At 46.5% G+C, this 19530-nt stretch overlaps 1 protein-coding gene across 2 annotated transcripts in view; it reads left to right on the forward strand.

The window, feature by feature from the left end:
• Positions 1 to 19530, forward strand: part of STXBP2 (syntaxin binding protein 2) — a 165695-nt gene that overhangs the window by 83112 nt on the left and 63053 nt on the right. For both annotated transcript variants that reach the window (XM_030197557.1, XM_030197556.1), the window contains exons 8-10: positions 5782 to 5866; positions 7713 to 7843; positions 8018 to 8125. In XM_030197557.1, coding sequence (XP_030053417.1) covers positions 5782 to 5866; positions 7713 to 7843; positions 8018 to 8125 — 324 coding nt within the window. The remainder of the gene's footprint in view (positions 1 to 5781; positions 5867 to 7712; positions 7844 to 8017; positions 8126 to 19530) is intronic.

A 19530-nucleotide genomic window follows, 5' to 3' on the forward strand; every position in this document is an offset into this window, starting at 1 on the left:
ACTACCTAAATCTTAACATTTTTTGTCTAAATCTTTAATGTCCAATTAATAATGCAGTAGTTGTGCTAATAGACACAGCAAAGTTTATATCCTGAATTCATTCACAGTCCTCTTCCATTTTATCTGCTGAACCGTATTTATCTACAGTCTGATGGCAGAAGTCTCTGTGAGCTTCAAGAATATATCTTGACTTAATTCTGGATGTCGTTCACCTTTGCCACCTTTAGTGGAACGGGTCCAGGTTTATTTTGTGCTCTAGAAATTGTTACATTACACTGTATAAAATGTTAAAAATTTCATATCCATGTCATGTTTATTGTACATCACAATAATAGTACTTGACACAACTCAGTTAAATCCACCCACCTTAAAGAGCCATCTGCAGCTTTTTAGTTTCCCATTTTCATTTTGTATTTGACACCGTTTGACATCTAATTTTGTTGCCATTCCTCGCAAATATAGATTCTGGGTGTCATGATCTTCGATTTTGTTGAATTTTAACCAACCATATCAGGGCTGTGGAGTCTGAGTCGAAAGCAGTTTTGGGTGGAGTCAGTCAGTATAAATGTATCAACTCCAGCTTCAAAATAAAACCCCACGTCTTTATCTGGTTAGAGGAGGACTGTGATATAAATGTGGTTCATCGAGGGCCCCATAACTTGCAAATCCCGTAAGTCATCACACATAGAGACAAATGAAGGGATCAGTTGATCCTGCAATATCTTGTAAAACTCTGTTCCCAGACCGTCCGGGCCTGGTGCCTTGGCCAGCTTCAACTGCTTGATCCGCTGAACTTCTTTGCCCTGCAGAGGTGCGTTGAGGCATGCCAGCTGCTCTGCTGTCAGGGAGGGGAGATTCAATTTAGCAAAAAAGTCTGCACAACTGTCGACAGAATGAGCCTGTTTTATAAAGCGAAGAATAAAATTGAACAAACTCTCGCTTGATAGCATCTATCCCCATTTGTGAGACCCCTTTTACGTCCCTGATCCTACTAATATAATTTTTTGCAGACCTCTGCAGTACCAAAGAAGCAAGTAGCTTGCCTGTCTTGTTACCCCACTGGTGCAAGTGGTACTTATAGAGTTTAACATCATAAAGTGCCCTGGCATCCAGTACTGCCTGCAATTGCTTCTTAATCTCAAAGAACGCTCTACATGCGGTCTCAGAAGGGGAAAGGACAAAGGATCTCCGGGCTTCCTTCAGCTTGACCATAAGGTCCCTGATTTCCTGCTTTCAGCGTTTACTTAAAGCCACAGTGTAAGCAATAATCTTGCCATGGAGCACAGCCTTGGCTGCCTCTCAATAGGTCCTGGCACCTTCAGATTGGGTGTCGTTCTCCGCAGTGTAATCTAGCCAGCCCTGCCTCAAAAACGTGCGGAAAGCACGGTCCTGGTACAGAGAGGATTTACGCCAGCCCTCTCCCCCCCCCACCTCAGTGTGGCCCACACCAGCGCATGGTCTGAGATAGTGGGCTCCCCATCCCCGTACGGTCAGTCACCTGGGCCAGGGAAATGGGACAAGAGAATATAGTCTAAGCGTGCATGGACTCCATGGGGATGGGAGAAAAAGGTATAGTCGCGTTCATCTATGTGCTGTAGCCTCCAGATGTCCGTCACATCCAATTCCTTTGACATGAAATTCACCCCCCGCCCTTCATGATATTTGTCTGGCTGCTTTGGAGGTCGGCAATCTACCAGTGGGTCACTAGTGATGTTAAAATCGTCCCCTAATATGAGTGGGTATTCGTCAAAAGTCACCAGTTTACCTGCAAGGAAAGTGAAACACTTGTGTGAGTAAATGTTAGGTGCATATATGCTACACAGAGCCACTTTTGCAGAAGTCCCGCAGCAATCACAAAGCGGCCCTCTGGGTCTCGGTAAAGCCTATGCATGTCAAACACTATTGTTTTTTTTATTAGTATGGCCACTCCCCTTTGCCTACTATTGAAAGAAGAGAAATATAAATCTCTCACCCAATCCCGCTTTAATTTAAGATGCTCTGATTTCCCTAAGTGGGTTTCCTGAAGTAGTGCTATATCAGTGCCTGCAACACCCTGGTCCTCTTTATAGGGGAATGGATGCCATCAACATTGAGGGAGACAATTTTAAGGCTAGCCATACGGTAACATTAATGATGCAACGCTGAACAAGATATTTGAAAGTTTTAAAGTGCCCAGGGGATCTCCCAGCTGAAACCCCCCAGACAGGCTTATAACCATCATGGTATAGCAATAAAGAAAATATTCCCTCTGTGACAGTGAGGAGCGTGCCCCTTTGTGACCTCATGGAGTATCCGGACAGAAGTAAACTAGACAATCCCTCCCAGACTTCCCGCCCCCTCCCTCTCCCCAGAAGAAACATTCAACCTATGTTCCTCCTCCTTCCCACTACTAGTTATGGCAACCTGAAATAGTCCCGTACACACACACAACCAACTCACAACATTCATCCCCCCTTACCACCCAACCCCCCAACTCCCAGATACCACTCCACGAGGAAGACTCCCCAACCCTAAACGCTGCTGCCCACCCCCTTAACGCTTATGGTAACATTAATTAGTCAAACATTAGAGTTCCAAACCAACTGGCTACCTATCGGTCAGCTGGGATCTAATGTCACTGATGCAGCATGCAAAAAAGATCAGGTCCTCTGGGTCACCGCCGGGTGGGAGACAGAAGTTGTCATGCCGTGCCACTAGGGCCTTTTGAGATCTCCACTCCCTCGTCGGTATTCTGGCTTTAGGACCTTAGTGCATCAGTTAGTTCTCAGGTCTTGGGCACTATCCAGCGGCCTCCAGCCCCCCACGGTATTGGAATCCCAGCAGTGCACACACAAGCTTGGTAACTGACACACAAAGTATTTTTAAACTGCAAACCCCCTGGCTGCATGTAAGGCCTCCACGGAGGTCTTTCCAGCAACAGAGTTTATAACAGTGAAATCATTGAAGCTTATCCACAAAGGCACCAAGATCCTTGGGGTCTATGAAATACAGAGCTTTGTTATCCTGCAGAACTCGTACTTTAGCTGGGTACAACAGCGCAAAGCGCACTCCCTTGCCAAAAAGACGCTTGCAATGGCGCCTCATCTGCTTTTGTTGGTCTGAAACAAGCGCTGAGTAGTCCTGAAAGAGCAGAATCTTATTACCTTCATATTCTATCTGCTTCTTTCCTCTGAATGCTTGTAAGATTTTGTCCTTATCTGAGTAATTGAGAATCTTGGCCAGCACTGGTCTTGGCTGCTTCTCACCCTCACGGAACACCGCCCACTCTGTGAACTCTCTCAACCCGCAGTGCACTTTCTGGGAACTGCAGGCCCAATTGATCCGGCAACCAGCGCTCAACCAACTGCCATAAATCTTTTTCCTTCACCGTTTCTGGAACACCTATGATTCTGAGGTTATTTCTTCTGCTTCTATTTTCCTGGTCATCGACCTCTGCTCCAGCGCCGTGATCCTCACATCGGCTGCCTCAGTATAGTCCTCTTGGCGTGAGACGCGGTCTTCAGCTTGCTGTAAATGCGCACCCTGCCTTTCCACTGATTCTCGAATCTGGTCCACAGAAGCCTGAAGTTTAGGCAATTTTTCTTCCAGGATTGTTGAAATCTGTTGGATCAGCTCTTGGATGGCCTCCGCAGGCAAGCCTGCCATCTGGGGACTCTCCTGCATCACCGCCATTTAAAAAGTGAGTCTTGTGTGCAGGGCTTCTTAGAGCGCGAGGTCTTCTCAGGCATAAAAGCCGTCTGCGGCTCCAAAAGCGAAAGGGAGCCACGTTCCCCGCGCTCCACAGTCAGGTAACTGTGGAGTCTCCCTGGGAGTTTTAATGCAGGTAATTTTAAAGATTTTGGGGTAGTAGGAGCGGAGCCAGGAATAGAGACGTCCGCTCAGCAAAAGAGCATCACGTGACCCCCCGGCTAACGGTTTCAATGCATACCCTTGCTGCTTCATCTTCAGTGGCCCAGGCTACACCTGCATCACTGTGTCTGGAGCAACTGTTTTTGATGTGATGGGGCAGGGTAAGATTGACCTTTTCACATGATCCAGGCCTTTTTACTTCTCATTGTCTGGACCGCACCATTTTACTGAAAGTGCATCTATGCAGAATGTACTTGACAGACTAAGAGCAAGTAAGGACTAACCTAAACAGAGGGAGAGAAGTTATGCTTATTTCATTAGACCTCTCCAAAGCATTTGGTTTAGTCGATAATTCCATACTTCTTTGCAAACTATCTGAACTTAATATTTCAGGCACTGCTTCAATGTGGCTGCTCTAACCTTATAAATAGATCTTTTAAGTGTAGCACCTCTGGCTCTTCTTATACCATCCTTGGGATTCTCTTTTTATACGTGTGCTGATGATATACAGGCTCATATTATTGAGTACTCGTACACATTGGAGGTTGTTGCATCAGTTTCAGCAAAGTTAGATACATGCCACATGGATTGCTGATAATAGCTTAAAATTAGACCCCCACTAAGATTGAAGGCATTCTTTTGTTTCTACTACACTGTCCCATCTATGCTGTCTCCTCTCTATCCAAGGAAATCCTATCATTGATCATTGTCTTTTCACACACTGATCTCTAGCATCATCAAGAAATCATTTTTCATTCTCAGACATGCATTCTCTCTTACACCGATCAGCTCTTCCTCTCTTGGTTCATTTTTTTTTACTTCACATCTCGACTACCGTAATTCTGTATATCTGGGCTTACCTAACATACAGATTAGGCAAGTTCAGTTACTTCAAAACACTTCTGTGAAACCTATTTAAGGCATGATGAAATTTAATAGAGTAACTCTTTTTATAAAGGAATACTGGTTCCTGATTGTCTACCATCTTCCATTCAAGATCATCACATTGGTACATCAGTCTCTTTCTTCAGGAAGTCCTCTGTTTCTTTTTAGCTGTCATATACCTGTATAAACCCTTCCATTTTCTTTGCTGTGTGCATCAGAACCTCTTGATGGTTCTGACACATTTGCAGGTGTGCTCTGATGAAGCTCGTAGGTGTTATTTTAGTGTAGCAGCCTCATTAGGTTGCAGAGCCGGTAGTGGGAGGCGGGGCTGATGGTTGGGAGGCGAGGATAGTGCTGGGCAGACTTATACGGTCTGTGCCAGAGCCAGTGGTTGGGAGGCAGGGATAGTGCTGGGCAGACTTATACGGTCTGTGCCCTGAAAATGACAGATACAAATCAAGGTAAGGTATACACAAAAAGTAGCACATATGAGTTTATCTTGTTGGGCAGACTGGATGGACCATGCAGGTCTTTTTCTGCCGTCATCTACTATGTTATATGTAAATCAACTATGTTATATGAGGGGCAGGAGTTTGGGGAGGAAAATAAATGCTCTCTTAGCTTATATTTGTTTTAATATGGCTGATTTAATCTTGCTTGTTGTAAAGAAAAGGACAGCCTTTTGTCTGTAACAGGGGTTCTCATTAGGCAATGTGAGAAGTCAGAGACACATCCTCCCACTGTCCCATGGCATTGCTGCCTAAGCTCTGGAATAGACAGAAGTGACTCATGAGCTAGTGGCTACTCAGAAACACGTTCTTGGGTTTTCTGAGCTGTGAGAGAGAGCTAATCTGTTGGTTATCAAATGAGATCACTCATCAGTGTTCTGATTTATCCTGCCAATTACAGAAAATGCCTGTACTTTTATTGTCTTCTACCAAATCTAGACCCCTTTTACAGAAAGCAGTCTGTATATTTCCCCAGCCTCTTTATAACCTTGGTTTTCATTTTTGTCCTGGCTTCTCATTTTGTCTTATTTTCTTTTAGGGGTCACGATGATAACTCCAGTCTGGCTCATATGGTACTGGCAAGACTTAATGCTTTCAAAGCTGACAACCCCAGCATGGGAGAGGTAATCTTTAAGTATGGGCTTATAGAAGTAGGCAAGCTCTATAAACGTAGACTAAAAGTCAGCAATTTGGGACTAAAGATACATGGTATGTTACAAAGCTCTCTGGCTTGATGATAGGGATCCTGAGGGGACATGTAGTACAACAATTAGATTTTGTTTATTTTATAAACCTTTCTAGAGCTGATCTGATGACAACATTACTACTCTGCTACCTAGTAGGCAGAGGTACTTGGTCCTGAACCCAGCTTTTGCATCTCTAGTTAGGGGTTTGAGAGCCAGAGGGACTTGCTTGGATCTTCCAAGGAACTTCGTTTGTGTACCTCCTAGTTGTGGCCTCTCTTGACTAGTTAAGTATATTTAAACTCGGCTCCAAAGAGCTGTCTTATGGCCTTTGGTAGTATTGCTTGAACCAGGTTATGAAAACTGTGTACATATATATATATATATATATATATATATATATATATATTTTTTTTTTTTTTTTTTTTTTTTTTTGTGAAAGTGCCCTCATAACTTATCCTGTACTTGAACCAGACATTATGGTCTACTGTGCTTGGTCACTACCCCTAGGCTTCAGTTTTGTGCAGTAGACATAGAGCTAGATTCTGTAAGTGCTGTCCAAAGATGGGTGCTGAAATGATGCGCACTAAGCTAGTATTCTGCAAAAGATGCTGTGCATGGAACAACTTTTACAGGATACTAGCTTAGCGCACATTTTGCGCCTAACTTTGGGTGTGAGCACTTACGCCTGTCAAACACTGGTGTAAATACTTGTGTCCAACTGACGACAGGCATACAAATCCTATAACGTGCCTAATTTCTGGGAATGCAATGGCCACACCCGCTTTGGAGTTGCACGCTATGAAATTTAGGAGTGCATGTTATAGAATAGAGCATATGGCAGATCTGTGAGTAGCTCCTAATTACTGGCAATTAAGTGGTTAACACTAATTGATGTTTAGCACCTCATTAGCTAATTAGTTTGCACACATCTGTGATCCAGGCCTAAATTTGCACACTCAACTTTGGGCAACCTATATAGAATCTGGAGGACAGGGGTAATTTTATACCTGTGTATCTATATATAGGCACCAGGGGGCACCAGATTGGCACACATCCTATAAGAAAAGTAGGTACATAGTTTAATTTTATAGAATATTTATGTAACTAGGTATATATGCATGTGTGTGCATAGGCAAGAGCACTTACACCAGCCATAGAGCTGATGTGTGTATGCCCACTTACAGACTGAAATCTATTTGAGATACATGTGTAGTTATAGAATAGCACTTAGGTGGTGTAATGGTGCTTAAATGTAGGTGCCCACATTACAGAATTACCCCAGTACCTCAGATGATGTTAGTCTATTGTTCAATTAGGAGGAGACAGTTTAAAGAAACAGAGGGATTGGGTGGTTATAATGACTTCTTCTGCCTTAGAATTTGATTCTTGGGTTTGATTTTGCATTAGATTTTTAAGAAGAGGATGTAGTTGAGGTGATGGCTTCTGTTTCAGATTCCAAGGGCTGAGCTGGATTTGTCCTATTGCCTTAAGTTTAATGGACTGGGTAGAACGAGTAGCCTTTTGGTTTAGAGTAGAAAATTTACTGTTTAATTTAAATGGCTTTGATTTGTGTAGATTTTGGGAAGGGCTGATCTTCTTTCATGGTTTTAAACTTGGTTTGGATAAATCGCTTCTTTTGCTTTGGAATTTTGCTAACTTGGTCAATAGTTTCCCTTCTCTTACTTCAGATTTCATGAGGGTTGACTAGATTTTCTTGATATCAAGTTTCCTGCTTTAGTTTCTTTATAAGACTTTTTTTTTTTTTAAAATTCGGATTCTTCAGGGTCCTGATAAAGCACGCTCACAGCTCCTGATTCTGGACCGCAGTTATGATCCAGTGTCGCCACTCCTTCATGAGCTGACCTTCCAAGCCATGGCCTATGACTTGTTGGACATTCAGCAAGATATTTACAGGTGAGGGAGGAGCCACAGATTAGATTAGATGCTAGCGGTCTCTGCATGTGTCTAGTCCTGAATTTCCCTGCTAACAAATATTTTAAAAAATTTTCATGTGCTCTTCTCATGGAAGCGACTATCATGAGCTCTATTTCTTTACTTGATATAAAATGTTTTTCCTCTGCCCTACAGCTATGAGACTACAGGCATTGGTGATTCACGAGAGAAGCAGGTACTCTTGGACGAGGATGATGATTTATGGTTGGAGCTACGACACATGCATATTGCAGCTGTTTCCAAGTGAGTTTTTTCATAATGGTGGTCTCCCGGCACTCACACTAGCCCATGAGTGTTAACAGTGGGCTACCAGCACAGTGTTCTTGGGAAGGAAGGGAATAGTATATCTACCTTGCTGAATTCAAAAAGGCGTGGGATGAACACAGAGGAACTCTTTTTAGAAAAAGGTGGTACAAAACAAAAGTAAATAAATAATAACTTAAATGGCTGCAGGGGGTGGCTGTTTGAGTGACGCTCGGACGGCTACTCCGGCTGTAAAGAACTAAGGCCAGTGCCAGGCAGACTTTGTAGGGCTGTGTCTATATATGGCAATCCGGTTTAAGATAAGCTGGAAAGGGCTTCAATGGCAACTTCAGTAGCTGGAACCAAGGATAGTGCTAGGCAGACTTTTATGGTCTGGGTCCCGCAAATGAAAAGATGGATTTGGATAGGCTGGGTGGGCTCAGTAGGTGAAACATAAGGATAGGGCCGGGCGGACTTCTGCAGTCTGTGTCACAGAAATGCCAAAGAAAGATTTGTGATAAAGTATATAATATCGCATTCATTGTTGTTCTCCGAGGACAAGCAGGCTGCTTGTTCTCACTGATGGGTGACGTCCGACGGCAGCCTCAGGATCGGAGATCTTCCTAGCAACAAAGTTTGCAAGCCCTCGCGCGCACATGCGCAACCGTCTTCCCATCCTTAGCGCGAGTGTGCTTCTCAGTCTCTTTTTTTTTTTTTTTTTCCGCAGCTCAGGATGGCTGTTTTTGGCTGTTGTACGCCTCAGTGAGAGCCCTCGCAGCGTGTTCGCTCGTCTTTTTGTTTTTTATTTTTTTAAATTTTTACTTTCCTGTATTTTCTTAGTTTTTCCCTCAGTTTCTTTTCGTTGTCGTCAGCGGCCATTTTGGCCGCCCGTACGGGTTTTTCCCCCCAGTTTTTGGTGCCTTTTTTCGGCATCGCGAATTTTGATTTCGCCAGTGCGATTTTTCCACCCATGTCCTCGAAGCCTACCAGCGGCTTCAAGAAGTGCACGCGGTGCAGCCGGACGATCTCGCTCACGGATAGGCACGTTTCGTGTCTTAAGTGTCTGGGGGCTGGTCATCGCCCCGACGCCTGCACTTTATGTCTTCAACTGAAGAAGAGGACCCAGGCGGCGAGATTGGCTCAGTGGAACCTTTTCTTCAGAGCCCCGTCCGGAACTTCGACGTCGCCAGCGGTACCGAGGTCATCGTCGGTATCGATGTCAGCATCGGAGACTGCATCAACGTCAGGAGCGCAGGTGATGGCTGTCCACAGACCCTCCCACGCTGGTAGCCGCCATCGAGTGGGTCTCCACCTGCTTCAAGGGCTCCTGCGGTACAGGCCCCCTGGGACCGACCTCTTTCGGACCCAGCCCCGAGGAGACGTGTGGATTCCACATCCTCATTGGTACCGGGAGGTACCGGTGACGTGCTTCGAGCGAAGGCGAAGAAGCACCGTCATCGGTCGCCTTCCCGTCACGGTACTGGGACGCCGAAGGATTCAGCACCCGCGAAGCGTCAATGCCGGGAGGACCGCTCACCCTCCATATAGGAGGTGTCGATGCGCTGTTTCCCAGAGAGCCCGGTACCGCCTCCTCGCCCCCAGGCAGATTCTGACTTCGTCGCCTGTACCGGCCCCACCACTGCCTTGCTCGACAGACACTCTAGATGAGTGCCTCCGAGCCATTCTTTCAGGGATTCTGGAAGGGCTGCTGTGACCATCTGTTCCGGTACCGCTGGTGCTTGCGCCGTCGGTACTGTTGAGAGATGCGGCGGTTGGCTCCCTGCCCGTGGTGAGGACTGTGACGCTGGTACCGCTTGCGGCATCGGCCTCCACTGCCACCCAAGTTGACTCCCCGTTGACGTAGCTGGAGGGAGCTTCGTCGCCGGCGGTGAGGGGGTCTTCTTCTCGGCACCACCATAGAGGACCTAGTTCCTCGGCGTCGAGACGGGCTCGGCTTTGGACTGAAGTTAGGGAACTTGTGTCCAATACTGAAGGTGAGGCCTCGTGGGAGGCAGAGGAAGACCCAATACCGAAGGTGAGGCCTCGTGGGAGGCAGAGGAAGACCCAAGATATTTCTCTGATGAGGAGTCTTGTGGTCTTCCTTCTGATCTTACTCCTTCGCCAGAGAGAAAGCTTTCTCCTCCCGAGAGTCTGTCTTTCTCTTCCTTTGTGCGGGAAATGTCTAAGGCCATTCCCTTCCCAGTGGTTACTGAGGATGAGCCCAGGGCTGAGATGTTCGAGGTCCTGGACTATCCTTCGCCACCTAAGGAGTCGTCCACTGTTCCCCTGCATAATGTCCTGAAACAGACATTGCTGGTGAACTGGGCGAAGCCATTATCTAATCCCACTATCCCCAAAAAGATTGAGTCCCAGTATCGGATCCACGGAGACCCAGAGTTGATGAAGACCCAGTTGCCTCATGACTCTGGTATTGTGGACTCCGCTCTCAAGAGAGCCAAGAGTTCTCGGGATTACGCCTCAGCGCCCCTGGGGCGGGAGTCTAGGACTCTGGACTCTTTTGGGAGGAAGGCCTACCATTCTGCTATGCTCGTGTCCAAGATCCAGTCGTACCAGCTCTACACGAGCATCCACTTGCGGAACAATGTGCGGCAGCTGACGGACTTGGTCGATAAGCTCCCGTTGGAGCAGGCCAAGCCTTTTCAGGAGGTGGTCAGGCTGTTTGAAGGCATGTCAAAAATTCCTGTCCAGGGGTGTTTGCGACACTTTTGATGTTGCGTCCAGGGCCGCTGCTCAAGGTATAGTGATGCGCAGACTCTCATGGCTACGTGCCTCTGACCTGGAGAATAGAGTCCAGCAGTGGATTGTGGATGCTCCTTGCCGGGGGGGATAACATTTTTGGCGAAAAGGTCGAACAGGTGGTAGAGCAGCTCCACCAGCGGGACACCGCCTTTGACAAACTGTCCCACCGGACGCCTTCAGCATCTACCTCATCAGGTAGACGATTTTATGGGGGGAGGAGGAATGCTCCCTACGCTTTTAATAAGCGTAGGTACAATCCACCTGCCCGCCAGCCGGCTCAGGCTAAGCCCCAGTGCACTCGTTCACATCAACAGCGTGCACCTCAACATGCCCCTGCAGCTCCCCAGCAAAAGCAAGGGACGGGCTTTTGACTGGCTCCAGGCGAGCATAGCCGATGTAAAAATGTCCGTGCCAGACGATCTGCCGGTAGGAGGGAGGTTAAAGTTTTTTCACCAAAGGTGGCCTCTTGTAACCTCCGACCGGTGGGGTCTTCAAATAGTCAGACTAGGATACTCCCTCAATTTGATATCAAAACCTCCAAATTGCCCACTGGGAGCTCAGTCCTTCAGCTTCCAGCACAGGCAGGTACTTGCAGAGGAACTCTCCGCCCTTCTCAGCGCCAATGTGGTCGAGCCCGTGCCACCGAGCAGGAAGGGCTGGGATTCTTTTGTAACACTAAATGTCTATTTTCTAATACATCTTCACCATTCATGATGTATTGTAAGCCACACTGAGCCTGCAAAAAGGTGGGAAAATGTGGGATACAAATGCAATAAATAAATTCTATTCCATGTACTTTCTTGTGGAAAAGAAAATGGGGGGATGCGTCCCATCCTAGACCTAAGAGCCCTGAACAAATATCTGGGCCAGGAAAAGTTCAGGATGCTTTCCCTGGGCACCCTTCTTCCCATGATTCAGAAAAAACGATTGGCTATGCTCTCTGGACTTAAAGGATGCTTATACTCACATCCCGATACTGCCAGCTCACAGGCAGTATCTTCGATTCCGTCTGGGAACACGGCATTTTCAGTATTGTGTGCTACCCTTTGATCTCGCCTATGTGTCCAGAGTGTTTACAAAATGCCTGGCGGCGTCGCTATTCAGACTGGGAGTGCATGTGTTCCCTTATCTCGACGATTGGCTGGTGAAGAACACCTCGGAGGCAGGAGATCTACAGTCCATGCAAATGACTATTCGACTCCTGGAGCTACTAGGGTTTGTGATAAATTATCCAAAGTCCCACCTTCTTCCAGTTCAAAGACTAGAATTCATAGGAGCTCTGCTGGACTCCCAGACAGCTCATGCCTACCTCCCCGAGGCGAGGGCAGACAATCTTCTGTCTCTTGTTTCCTGGGTACGAGCGTCTCAGCAGATCATAGCTCGGCAGATGTTGAGATTGCTCGGCCACATGGCCTCCACAGTTCATGTGACTCCCATGGCTCATGTTCACATGAGATCAGCTCAATGGACCCTAGCTTCCCAGTGGTTTCAAGCTGCAGGGGATCTAGAGGACGTGATCCACCTGTCCACGGTTTTTCTAAAATCCCTATATTGGTGGACAATTCTCTCCAATTTGACCTTGGGATGTCCCTTTCAAATTCCTCGGCCGCAAAAAGTGCTGACTAGGGATGCGTCTCTCCTGGGGTGGGGAGCCCATGTCGATGGGCTCCACACCCAAGGACATTGGTCCCTTCAGGAAGCAGGTTTTCAGATCAATCTCCTGGAGTTACAAGCGGTCGGGAATGCTCTAAAGGCTTTCAGAGATCGGCTGTCCAATCAAATTATTTAAATTCAGACAATCAGGTTGCTATGTACTACATCAACAAGCAGGGGGGCACCGGATGTCGCCCCCTATGTCAGGAAGCCGTCAGGATGTGGCTTTGGGCTTGCCAGCGCAGCATTTTTCTCCAAGCCACGTATCTGGCAGGCGTAAACAACAGTCTGGCCGACAGGTTGAGCAGGATAATGCAACCTCACGAGTGGTCTCGCAACTCGAGAATAGTATGCAAGATCTTCCAAGAGTGTGGGGCACCCCCTTGGTAGATCTTTTGGCCACTCAGTTCAATCACAAAGTTCCTCAGTTCTGTTACAGACTCCAGGCCCACGGCAGACTAGCATCAGATGCTTTTCTCCTTTATTGGGGGAATGGCCTGCTGTATGCGTATCCTCCCATACCCTTGGTAGGGAAGACTTTGCTGAAAGTCAAGCAGGATCGCGGAACCATGATTCTGATTGCTCCCTTCTGGCCGCGTCAGATCTGGTTCCCTCTTCTTCTGGAGTTATCCTCCGAAGAACTGTGGAGATTGGAGTGTTTTTCAGCCCTCATCACTCAGAACGAGGGGGTGCTTCTGCATCCCAACCTCCAGTCCCTGGCTCTCACGGCCTGGATGCTGAGAGCGTAGACTTTGTCTCCTTGGGTCTTTCTGAGGGTGTCTCCCGAGTCTTGCTTGCTTCCAGAAAAGATTCCACAAAGAGGTGTTATTCTTTCAAATGGAAGAGTGTTTGCCGTCTGGTGTGACAGCAAGGCCCTAGATCCTCGTTCTTGTCCTACACAGACCCTGCTTGAATACCTTCTGCACTTGTCCGAGTCTGGTCTCAAGACCAACTCTGTAAGGGTTCACCTTAGTGCAATTAGTGCTTTACATTATCATGTAGAGGGTAAGCCTATCTCGGGACAGCATTTAGTTCGCTTCATGAGAGATTTGCTTTTGTCAAAGCCCCCTATCAAGCCTCCTACAGTGTCATGGGATCTCAATGTCATTCTCACCCAGCTGATGAAACCTCCTTTTGAGCCACTGAATTCCTGCCATCTGAAGTACTTGACCTGGAAGGTCATTTTCTTGGTGGCTGTTACTTCAGCTCGTAGAGTCAGTGAGCTTCAAGCCTTGGTAGCTCATGCTCCTTATACTAAATTTCATCATAAGAGTAGTCCTCCGCACTCACCCTAAGTTCTTGCCAAAGGTGGTGTCTGAGTTCCATCTTAACCAGTCAGTTGTCTTGCCAACATTTTTTCCCCGTCCACATACCCGCCTTGCTGAACGTCAGTTGCACATGTTGGACTGCAAGCAAGCATTGGCCTTCTATGTGGAGCGGATGAGCCCCTTCAGACAGTCCGCCCAAATGTTTGTTTCTTTTGATCCCAACAGAAGGGGAGTGGCTGTCAGGAAACGCACCATCTCAAATTGGCTAGCAGATTGCATTTCCTTCAGTTATGCCCAGGCTGGGCTGACTCTTTAGGGTCATGTCACAGCTCATAGTGTTAGAGCTATGGCAGCGTTAGTGGCCCACTTGAAGTCAGCCACTATTGAAGAGATTTGCAAGGCTGTAAAGTGGTCATCTGTCCACACATTCACATCTCATTACTACCTACAGCAGGATACCCAACGCGACAGTCAGTTCGGGCAGTTGGTGCTGCAGAATCTGTTTGGGGTTTAGAATCCAACTCCACCCCCCTAGGCCCATTTTTATTCTGTTTCAGGCTGCACTCTCAGATAGTTGTTTCTGTTTAGGTCAATCTCGGTTATGTCCTCGCCGTTGCGAGGCCCAATTGACCAATGTTTGTTGTTTTGAGTGAGCCTGGGGGCTAGGGATACCCCATCAGTGAAAACAAGCAGCCTGCTTGTCCTTGGAGAAAGAGAAGTTACTTACCTGTAGCAGGTATTCTCCGAGGACAGCAGGCTGATTGTTCTCACAAACCCGCCCGTCCACCTCCCCTTTGGAGTTGTGTCTTCCCTTGTCTTTGCTTTCTACTTGACTGAGGCGCACTCTCACGCTACAGGCGGGAAGACGGTCATGCAGTGCGCGCGTGGGCGGTGCACGCGCAAGGGCTAGCAAACTTTGTTGCTAGGAAGATCTCCGATCCTGAGGCTGCCGTCGGACATCACCCATCAGTGAACAATCAGCCTGCTGTCCTCGGAGAATACCTGCTACAGGTAAGTAACTTCGCTATATAATCATGGTTGATAATGAGTGTGACTGTTGGGCAGACTGGATGGACCGTTCAGGTCTTTATCTACTGTCACTATGTTACTGAATAAAACATAAGCTATATAATGATAACCACTGTCGGAGATGAAAGAACTGGATAAGGAGCCTATCGAGGATATCCAAAAGATGGAAAGGAAGGGGGCATTTGTGGTGGTGGGAGATTTTAACTTTCCAGATGTTTATTGGTATATCCTATCTGTAGAATCAGCCAGAAATAGATCTTTCATATATACTGTTGATTGTACAAAAGTACTCAATGCAGTGTACAATACAAACATAAAACTGCAGCATAAAATAAGGTAAAATACAAAGCTAAAATTTAAATGTATCTTGTATACTTTTCAAACAAAATAATACTATATATCAGAGATGCCAAACAAATACTTGGTCTACAATTCAGAGAAAGACAGTGGAAAGAACTTTAGGCTTTCAGTTTTTTTGTGAATTGCAAATAAATCTTTTCAACGTGCAAACCACAAGAGAATTTCACAACAAGGCAGCTATGATGAAAACATTTTGGACCCGACTAGATAAGTGAATTTCAAATATGAGCTTTATAATCAACAGTTCTGCAGTCTGAGCGTAACAATTGCTGAGGAACATATTTAGAAATCATTTGAAGATTTGTAGGACCCTGGCCCAACTAAAGCCTAAATACTAGAGCTAGTAACTTAAATTGAATGTGAAACTGGCAACTGATGATTCTTCAACATTGGGATCAAGTGATGCAATTTTTTTCAGTCCCTAATAGTTTTTCTGCAACTTGAGTTCGATCAGTATCCCATTACAATAGCCCAGGTAGGACAGCACCCAAGCTTGAGAAACTTGTTGAATGGAGAGGCTATTGTTCCAAGTAGGATAATAACTGAGAGTCCTAAGATACAAAAAAGGAGGGTGTTTACCAGCCTAGAATCTGCTTTTAAATTTAAGCTTCAAATATAACCAAACCCTACGGTTTCAAGAATCCCAGCTTTTTTAAACAGCTTCAATTTTATGACCTACACAAAACAACTCAATCTTTGTAAAATTCAGTTTTAACTGGTTAAGTATGTGGAAATAAGAGTTAACAACCAAGCTGTACGTGATAGTCCAATAAAAATGTATTTTAGGAGGAACTGACGTCATTGGACCAAATGGTTGCTTAAGCCCATGGCTCCTTACTGACCCCGGGGAATCCTTATACAGTGGCTTATATGGTCATTTTTGCCTGGCTACATTAAGTACAGTCTTTGGCAAAGAGGGGATGACTAAAAGAAAGCCAACAGACTTACAGGATTTCGCTTATCAGGGGCTGTGAGATGGAAAACATGGCTGCCACAGGTTCTCAATCATCAAAAGGAATGCAGGCTGATCACCTTACAAATGGCAGAGGTGATGTCTCCCCACATATGGATGAGATTAAAGCTGAAATTGTGGCATCTCGAGCAGATCTGGTATTCCTGGGAACAGATCTAAAATCCGATATTGTAGAGCTAGGGAGCCGCATAGAGGGGATGGAACAGCATGCTGAAGATCAAGTGCAGCAAATTACTACACTTGAGGAAAAAGTATGGTGAGCATGCACAACAGCAGCAAGAGCTTTATGACAAAATTGATGACCTGGAACTCAGGAGTAGAAAGAATAATTTAAGAATTCTGGGTATCTCTGACTGCCCTGAATTTCGAGGTTTATAAAACTGTTGTTCAGAGGCTGTCTTCATATTTATTGCCTCAGGCACCGCTGGCAGCAACAATCCGCAGGCACCAGTTCATATGGGGGGTTAGCATAGAGAGTGAGGAATTTGAAATATCTTTATTTGCGGACAATATCCAGCTAATAGAGGGTGACTCTAACTCCTCCCTACCTCACATTCTCCAGGAGCTTCACAAGATCTTAAAATTAAAAGGGCCTACAGAGCTTTGGGGATCATGCACAACAGTCTTGCAGAGAAAATTGTGATGTTTATCTTAGTTATTCTCTAAGGGAAGCAATCTTTTCTGCTGCAAGGAAGTTAGACCATTTAACTGGGGTACCTCTGACATAGGTATTTTTGTAGACATTTCCCAGATTACGCTGTATCGATGCTGTGAATTGAGGGAGATCACTGCTAAGCTCAGACCTGAACAAACGAAATGCCGATTGACCTTCCCTTTTGGATTACAATTCACTATGAACAGCAGAGTGCACAAGGTGTCGACAAGACAGGCTGCTTTACAAGTGTTAAGGTCTCTTGGCTGGTGGGATGCAGAGGATTTGACATTGGATTATCAGCATAAACCATCCATGCTGCCAAAATGACAGCATATTCCACCTGTAAGAGGCAGGCTTCAATCCACTTACAAGAAACCCAGCAAGGACCATGATGTTGTAAAATGAAGGTTTCTGATTACCTCCGGGTTTGCTTTTTTGAACTGAGCTCTTCTATTAAGAGCGATTTATCATTCTTTTATAGTGAGCTTGTTATATTATCTGTCTTATACTTGCTCCTGGACAGACTACTCTTAGGTATTGGTTTTCTAACCCTTGAGATTGTTTTAGATAGGCTACATAGTTGGTTTAATAGGGGGGCTTGATCTCTGTATAGAGGGGCCTACAATTCTTATACATCCACTAGCCGTTAAGCCCGTTAAAACGGGCGAGATTTGTGTTTTGCAAAATGTAATAATTCTCACCTCCATCCATCCATGTCCAGCAAACCTCCTCTTTCCCTTCCCCCCATGTCCAGCAGCCCTCCTGTATCCCATGGCCTCCCCCCGTCCACCAACCATCCTGCCTCCCCCCCCCCCCCCCCCGTCCAGCAACCTTCCTCTCTCCCCTGCCCCCGCCACCCATGTCCAGCAACTCTGCCCTCCCCCATGTCCAGCTACCCTCACCGCCGCTCCTGCCCCCCCTCCATGCCGGGCCCCCTGCACTGACAGCGCCTCTCACCTGCGTGTGAAAGCGCTGCAGCCAGCAGCCTGCAGCGCTTCCACACGGAGGCGAGAGGCGCTGTCATGTCGGTGCAGGGGGCCCGATACGGAGGGGGGAGGCGGTGACGACGTCAGGGATGGGGGGGGTGGAGGTTGGTGCGGTGGCGATGTTCGTCTCCAGCGGCAGCGTCCGTTTCTCTCTCTGTTCCACCCTCTGACGTCATCACATCTTGATGCGAGGGCAGGACAGAGAATGAAGTCTTTACTGCGCATTTGCGGGTGAGTTGGTCACTTGTCATTTATATGTTTGATTTTTACCTGTATCTTTGTTGACCGTCTAAAATACCTGGGCTGAGGTCTTTTCTCCTGTCCTGACACCTCAGGATATTTGGATTGACACCTCAGGATATTTGGATGGGGGTGGGGATTGGGTGGGTGGGAGATTTGGGTTTTGAGGGAGGGGGAGGGGCTTCAGTGAGAATGTTGGGGAAATTTTTTCTTTGGAGTAATGTCTTTAGAATGACAGGTGCTGGGCACATAAGTAAAGTTACAAATTATATTACTTGTGCCTGATACTAATATTGTTACTATCAATGCCAAGGGTCTGAATTCTCCCTTTAAGCCAAGATGCCTTATTTAGAAGGCTACTAGGCTTGACGCTACTGTATGTTTAATTCAGGAGAGACATTTCAAGTGGAGGAACGAATGCCTTCTATGCTCAAAAGAATTTCCAACTTGTAGATTCGCTTCCCACCCTTCTTTAAAAAAAAAAAAAAAAAAAGTAGCTGGGGTTGGTATACTTTTTTCTCCAAGGACAGGCAGGTTTGTTATTCTTACAAGTGCGTTGACGCAGTCCAGTGTTACCCGGTTCGGCAAGAGGAAAAATCTAGAGCTTAAAGGAGCACGAGCAGCGCTCCACTGCACATGTGCAAGTGCCTTCCCACCCACCGAGCGAACATGCTGCCTCAGTTTTTTAGTCCACATGAGAAGGAGCTGTATTTTTGTGCTCCTTTCACACATCCGGTAGAGCTTTTCGAGTGCCTGTTTGGTATTTTTCGTACCGCTCACTCTTTTCTTTTCTTTCTTTGTTTTTCATTATATATATTAAAAAAAAAAAACATTCTTCCCTTATTTCGAGTTTGGTCTAAGTTTCCTTTCTTTTCGACAAGGGCCACGTTTAGGCCTGCCCAGCGGGTCTTCCTGTTTTTGTGCCTTATTTTCTCCTTTTTAGGCACCATCGCAACTTTTGATTTCGCCGAAGCCATTTTTCCTTCCATGTCATCGAAGACTCCCAGTGGCTTCAAGCTCTGTACCCTGTGCAACCGGACCATCTCAGGAAAGGACACTCATTCATGGTGTCTTCAGTGCTTTGGGCCCGACCATAGCCCTGCAAACTGTGTCCTGTGACTTCTTATGAAGAAAAGAACTCCGCTTTCCTGAGAGGCTCAACATGAAAAACTTTTTGGAGCCCAGTCCTGTTCATCAGCATCAAGGTCAGAGGTGTCAACGTCGAGTGCTGCACCGACATCGGGAGTCACAGTAGGGATGGCTGCTTCGAGACCCCAAGACATTGGGAGCAGTGAAGCATCCAGTGGGTCTCCACCTGTCTTGAGGCCTCCTGCTATGCAGGCCCCCACGGGACTGTCCATCATTGGACCCGACTCCGAGGCAACGTGAGGATTCGACATCGTCGTCGGCACCGAGGAGCATGAGTGACGTGCATTGGGCAAAGGGAGCATCAGGGCACTGAGGGTTTTGGCACCTAAGAA

Source organism: Microcaecilia unicolor, chromosome 3 (genome assembly GCF_901765095.1).
Source record: "Microcaecilia unicolor chromosome 3, aMicUni1.1, whole genome shotgun sequence".
In the NCBI taxonomy this organism is placed as follows: domain Eukaryota; kingdom Metazoa; phylum Chordata; class Amphibia; order Gymnophiona; family Siphonopidae; genus Microcaecilia; species Microcaecilia unicolor.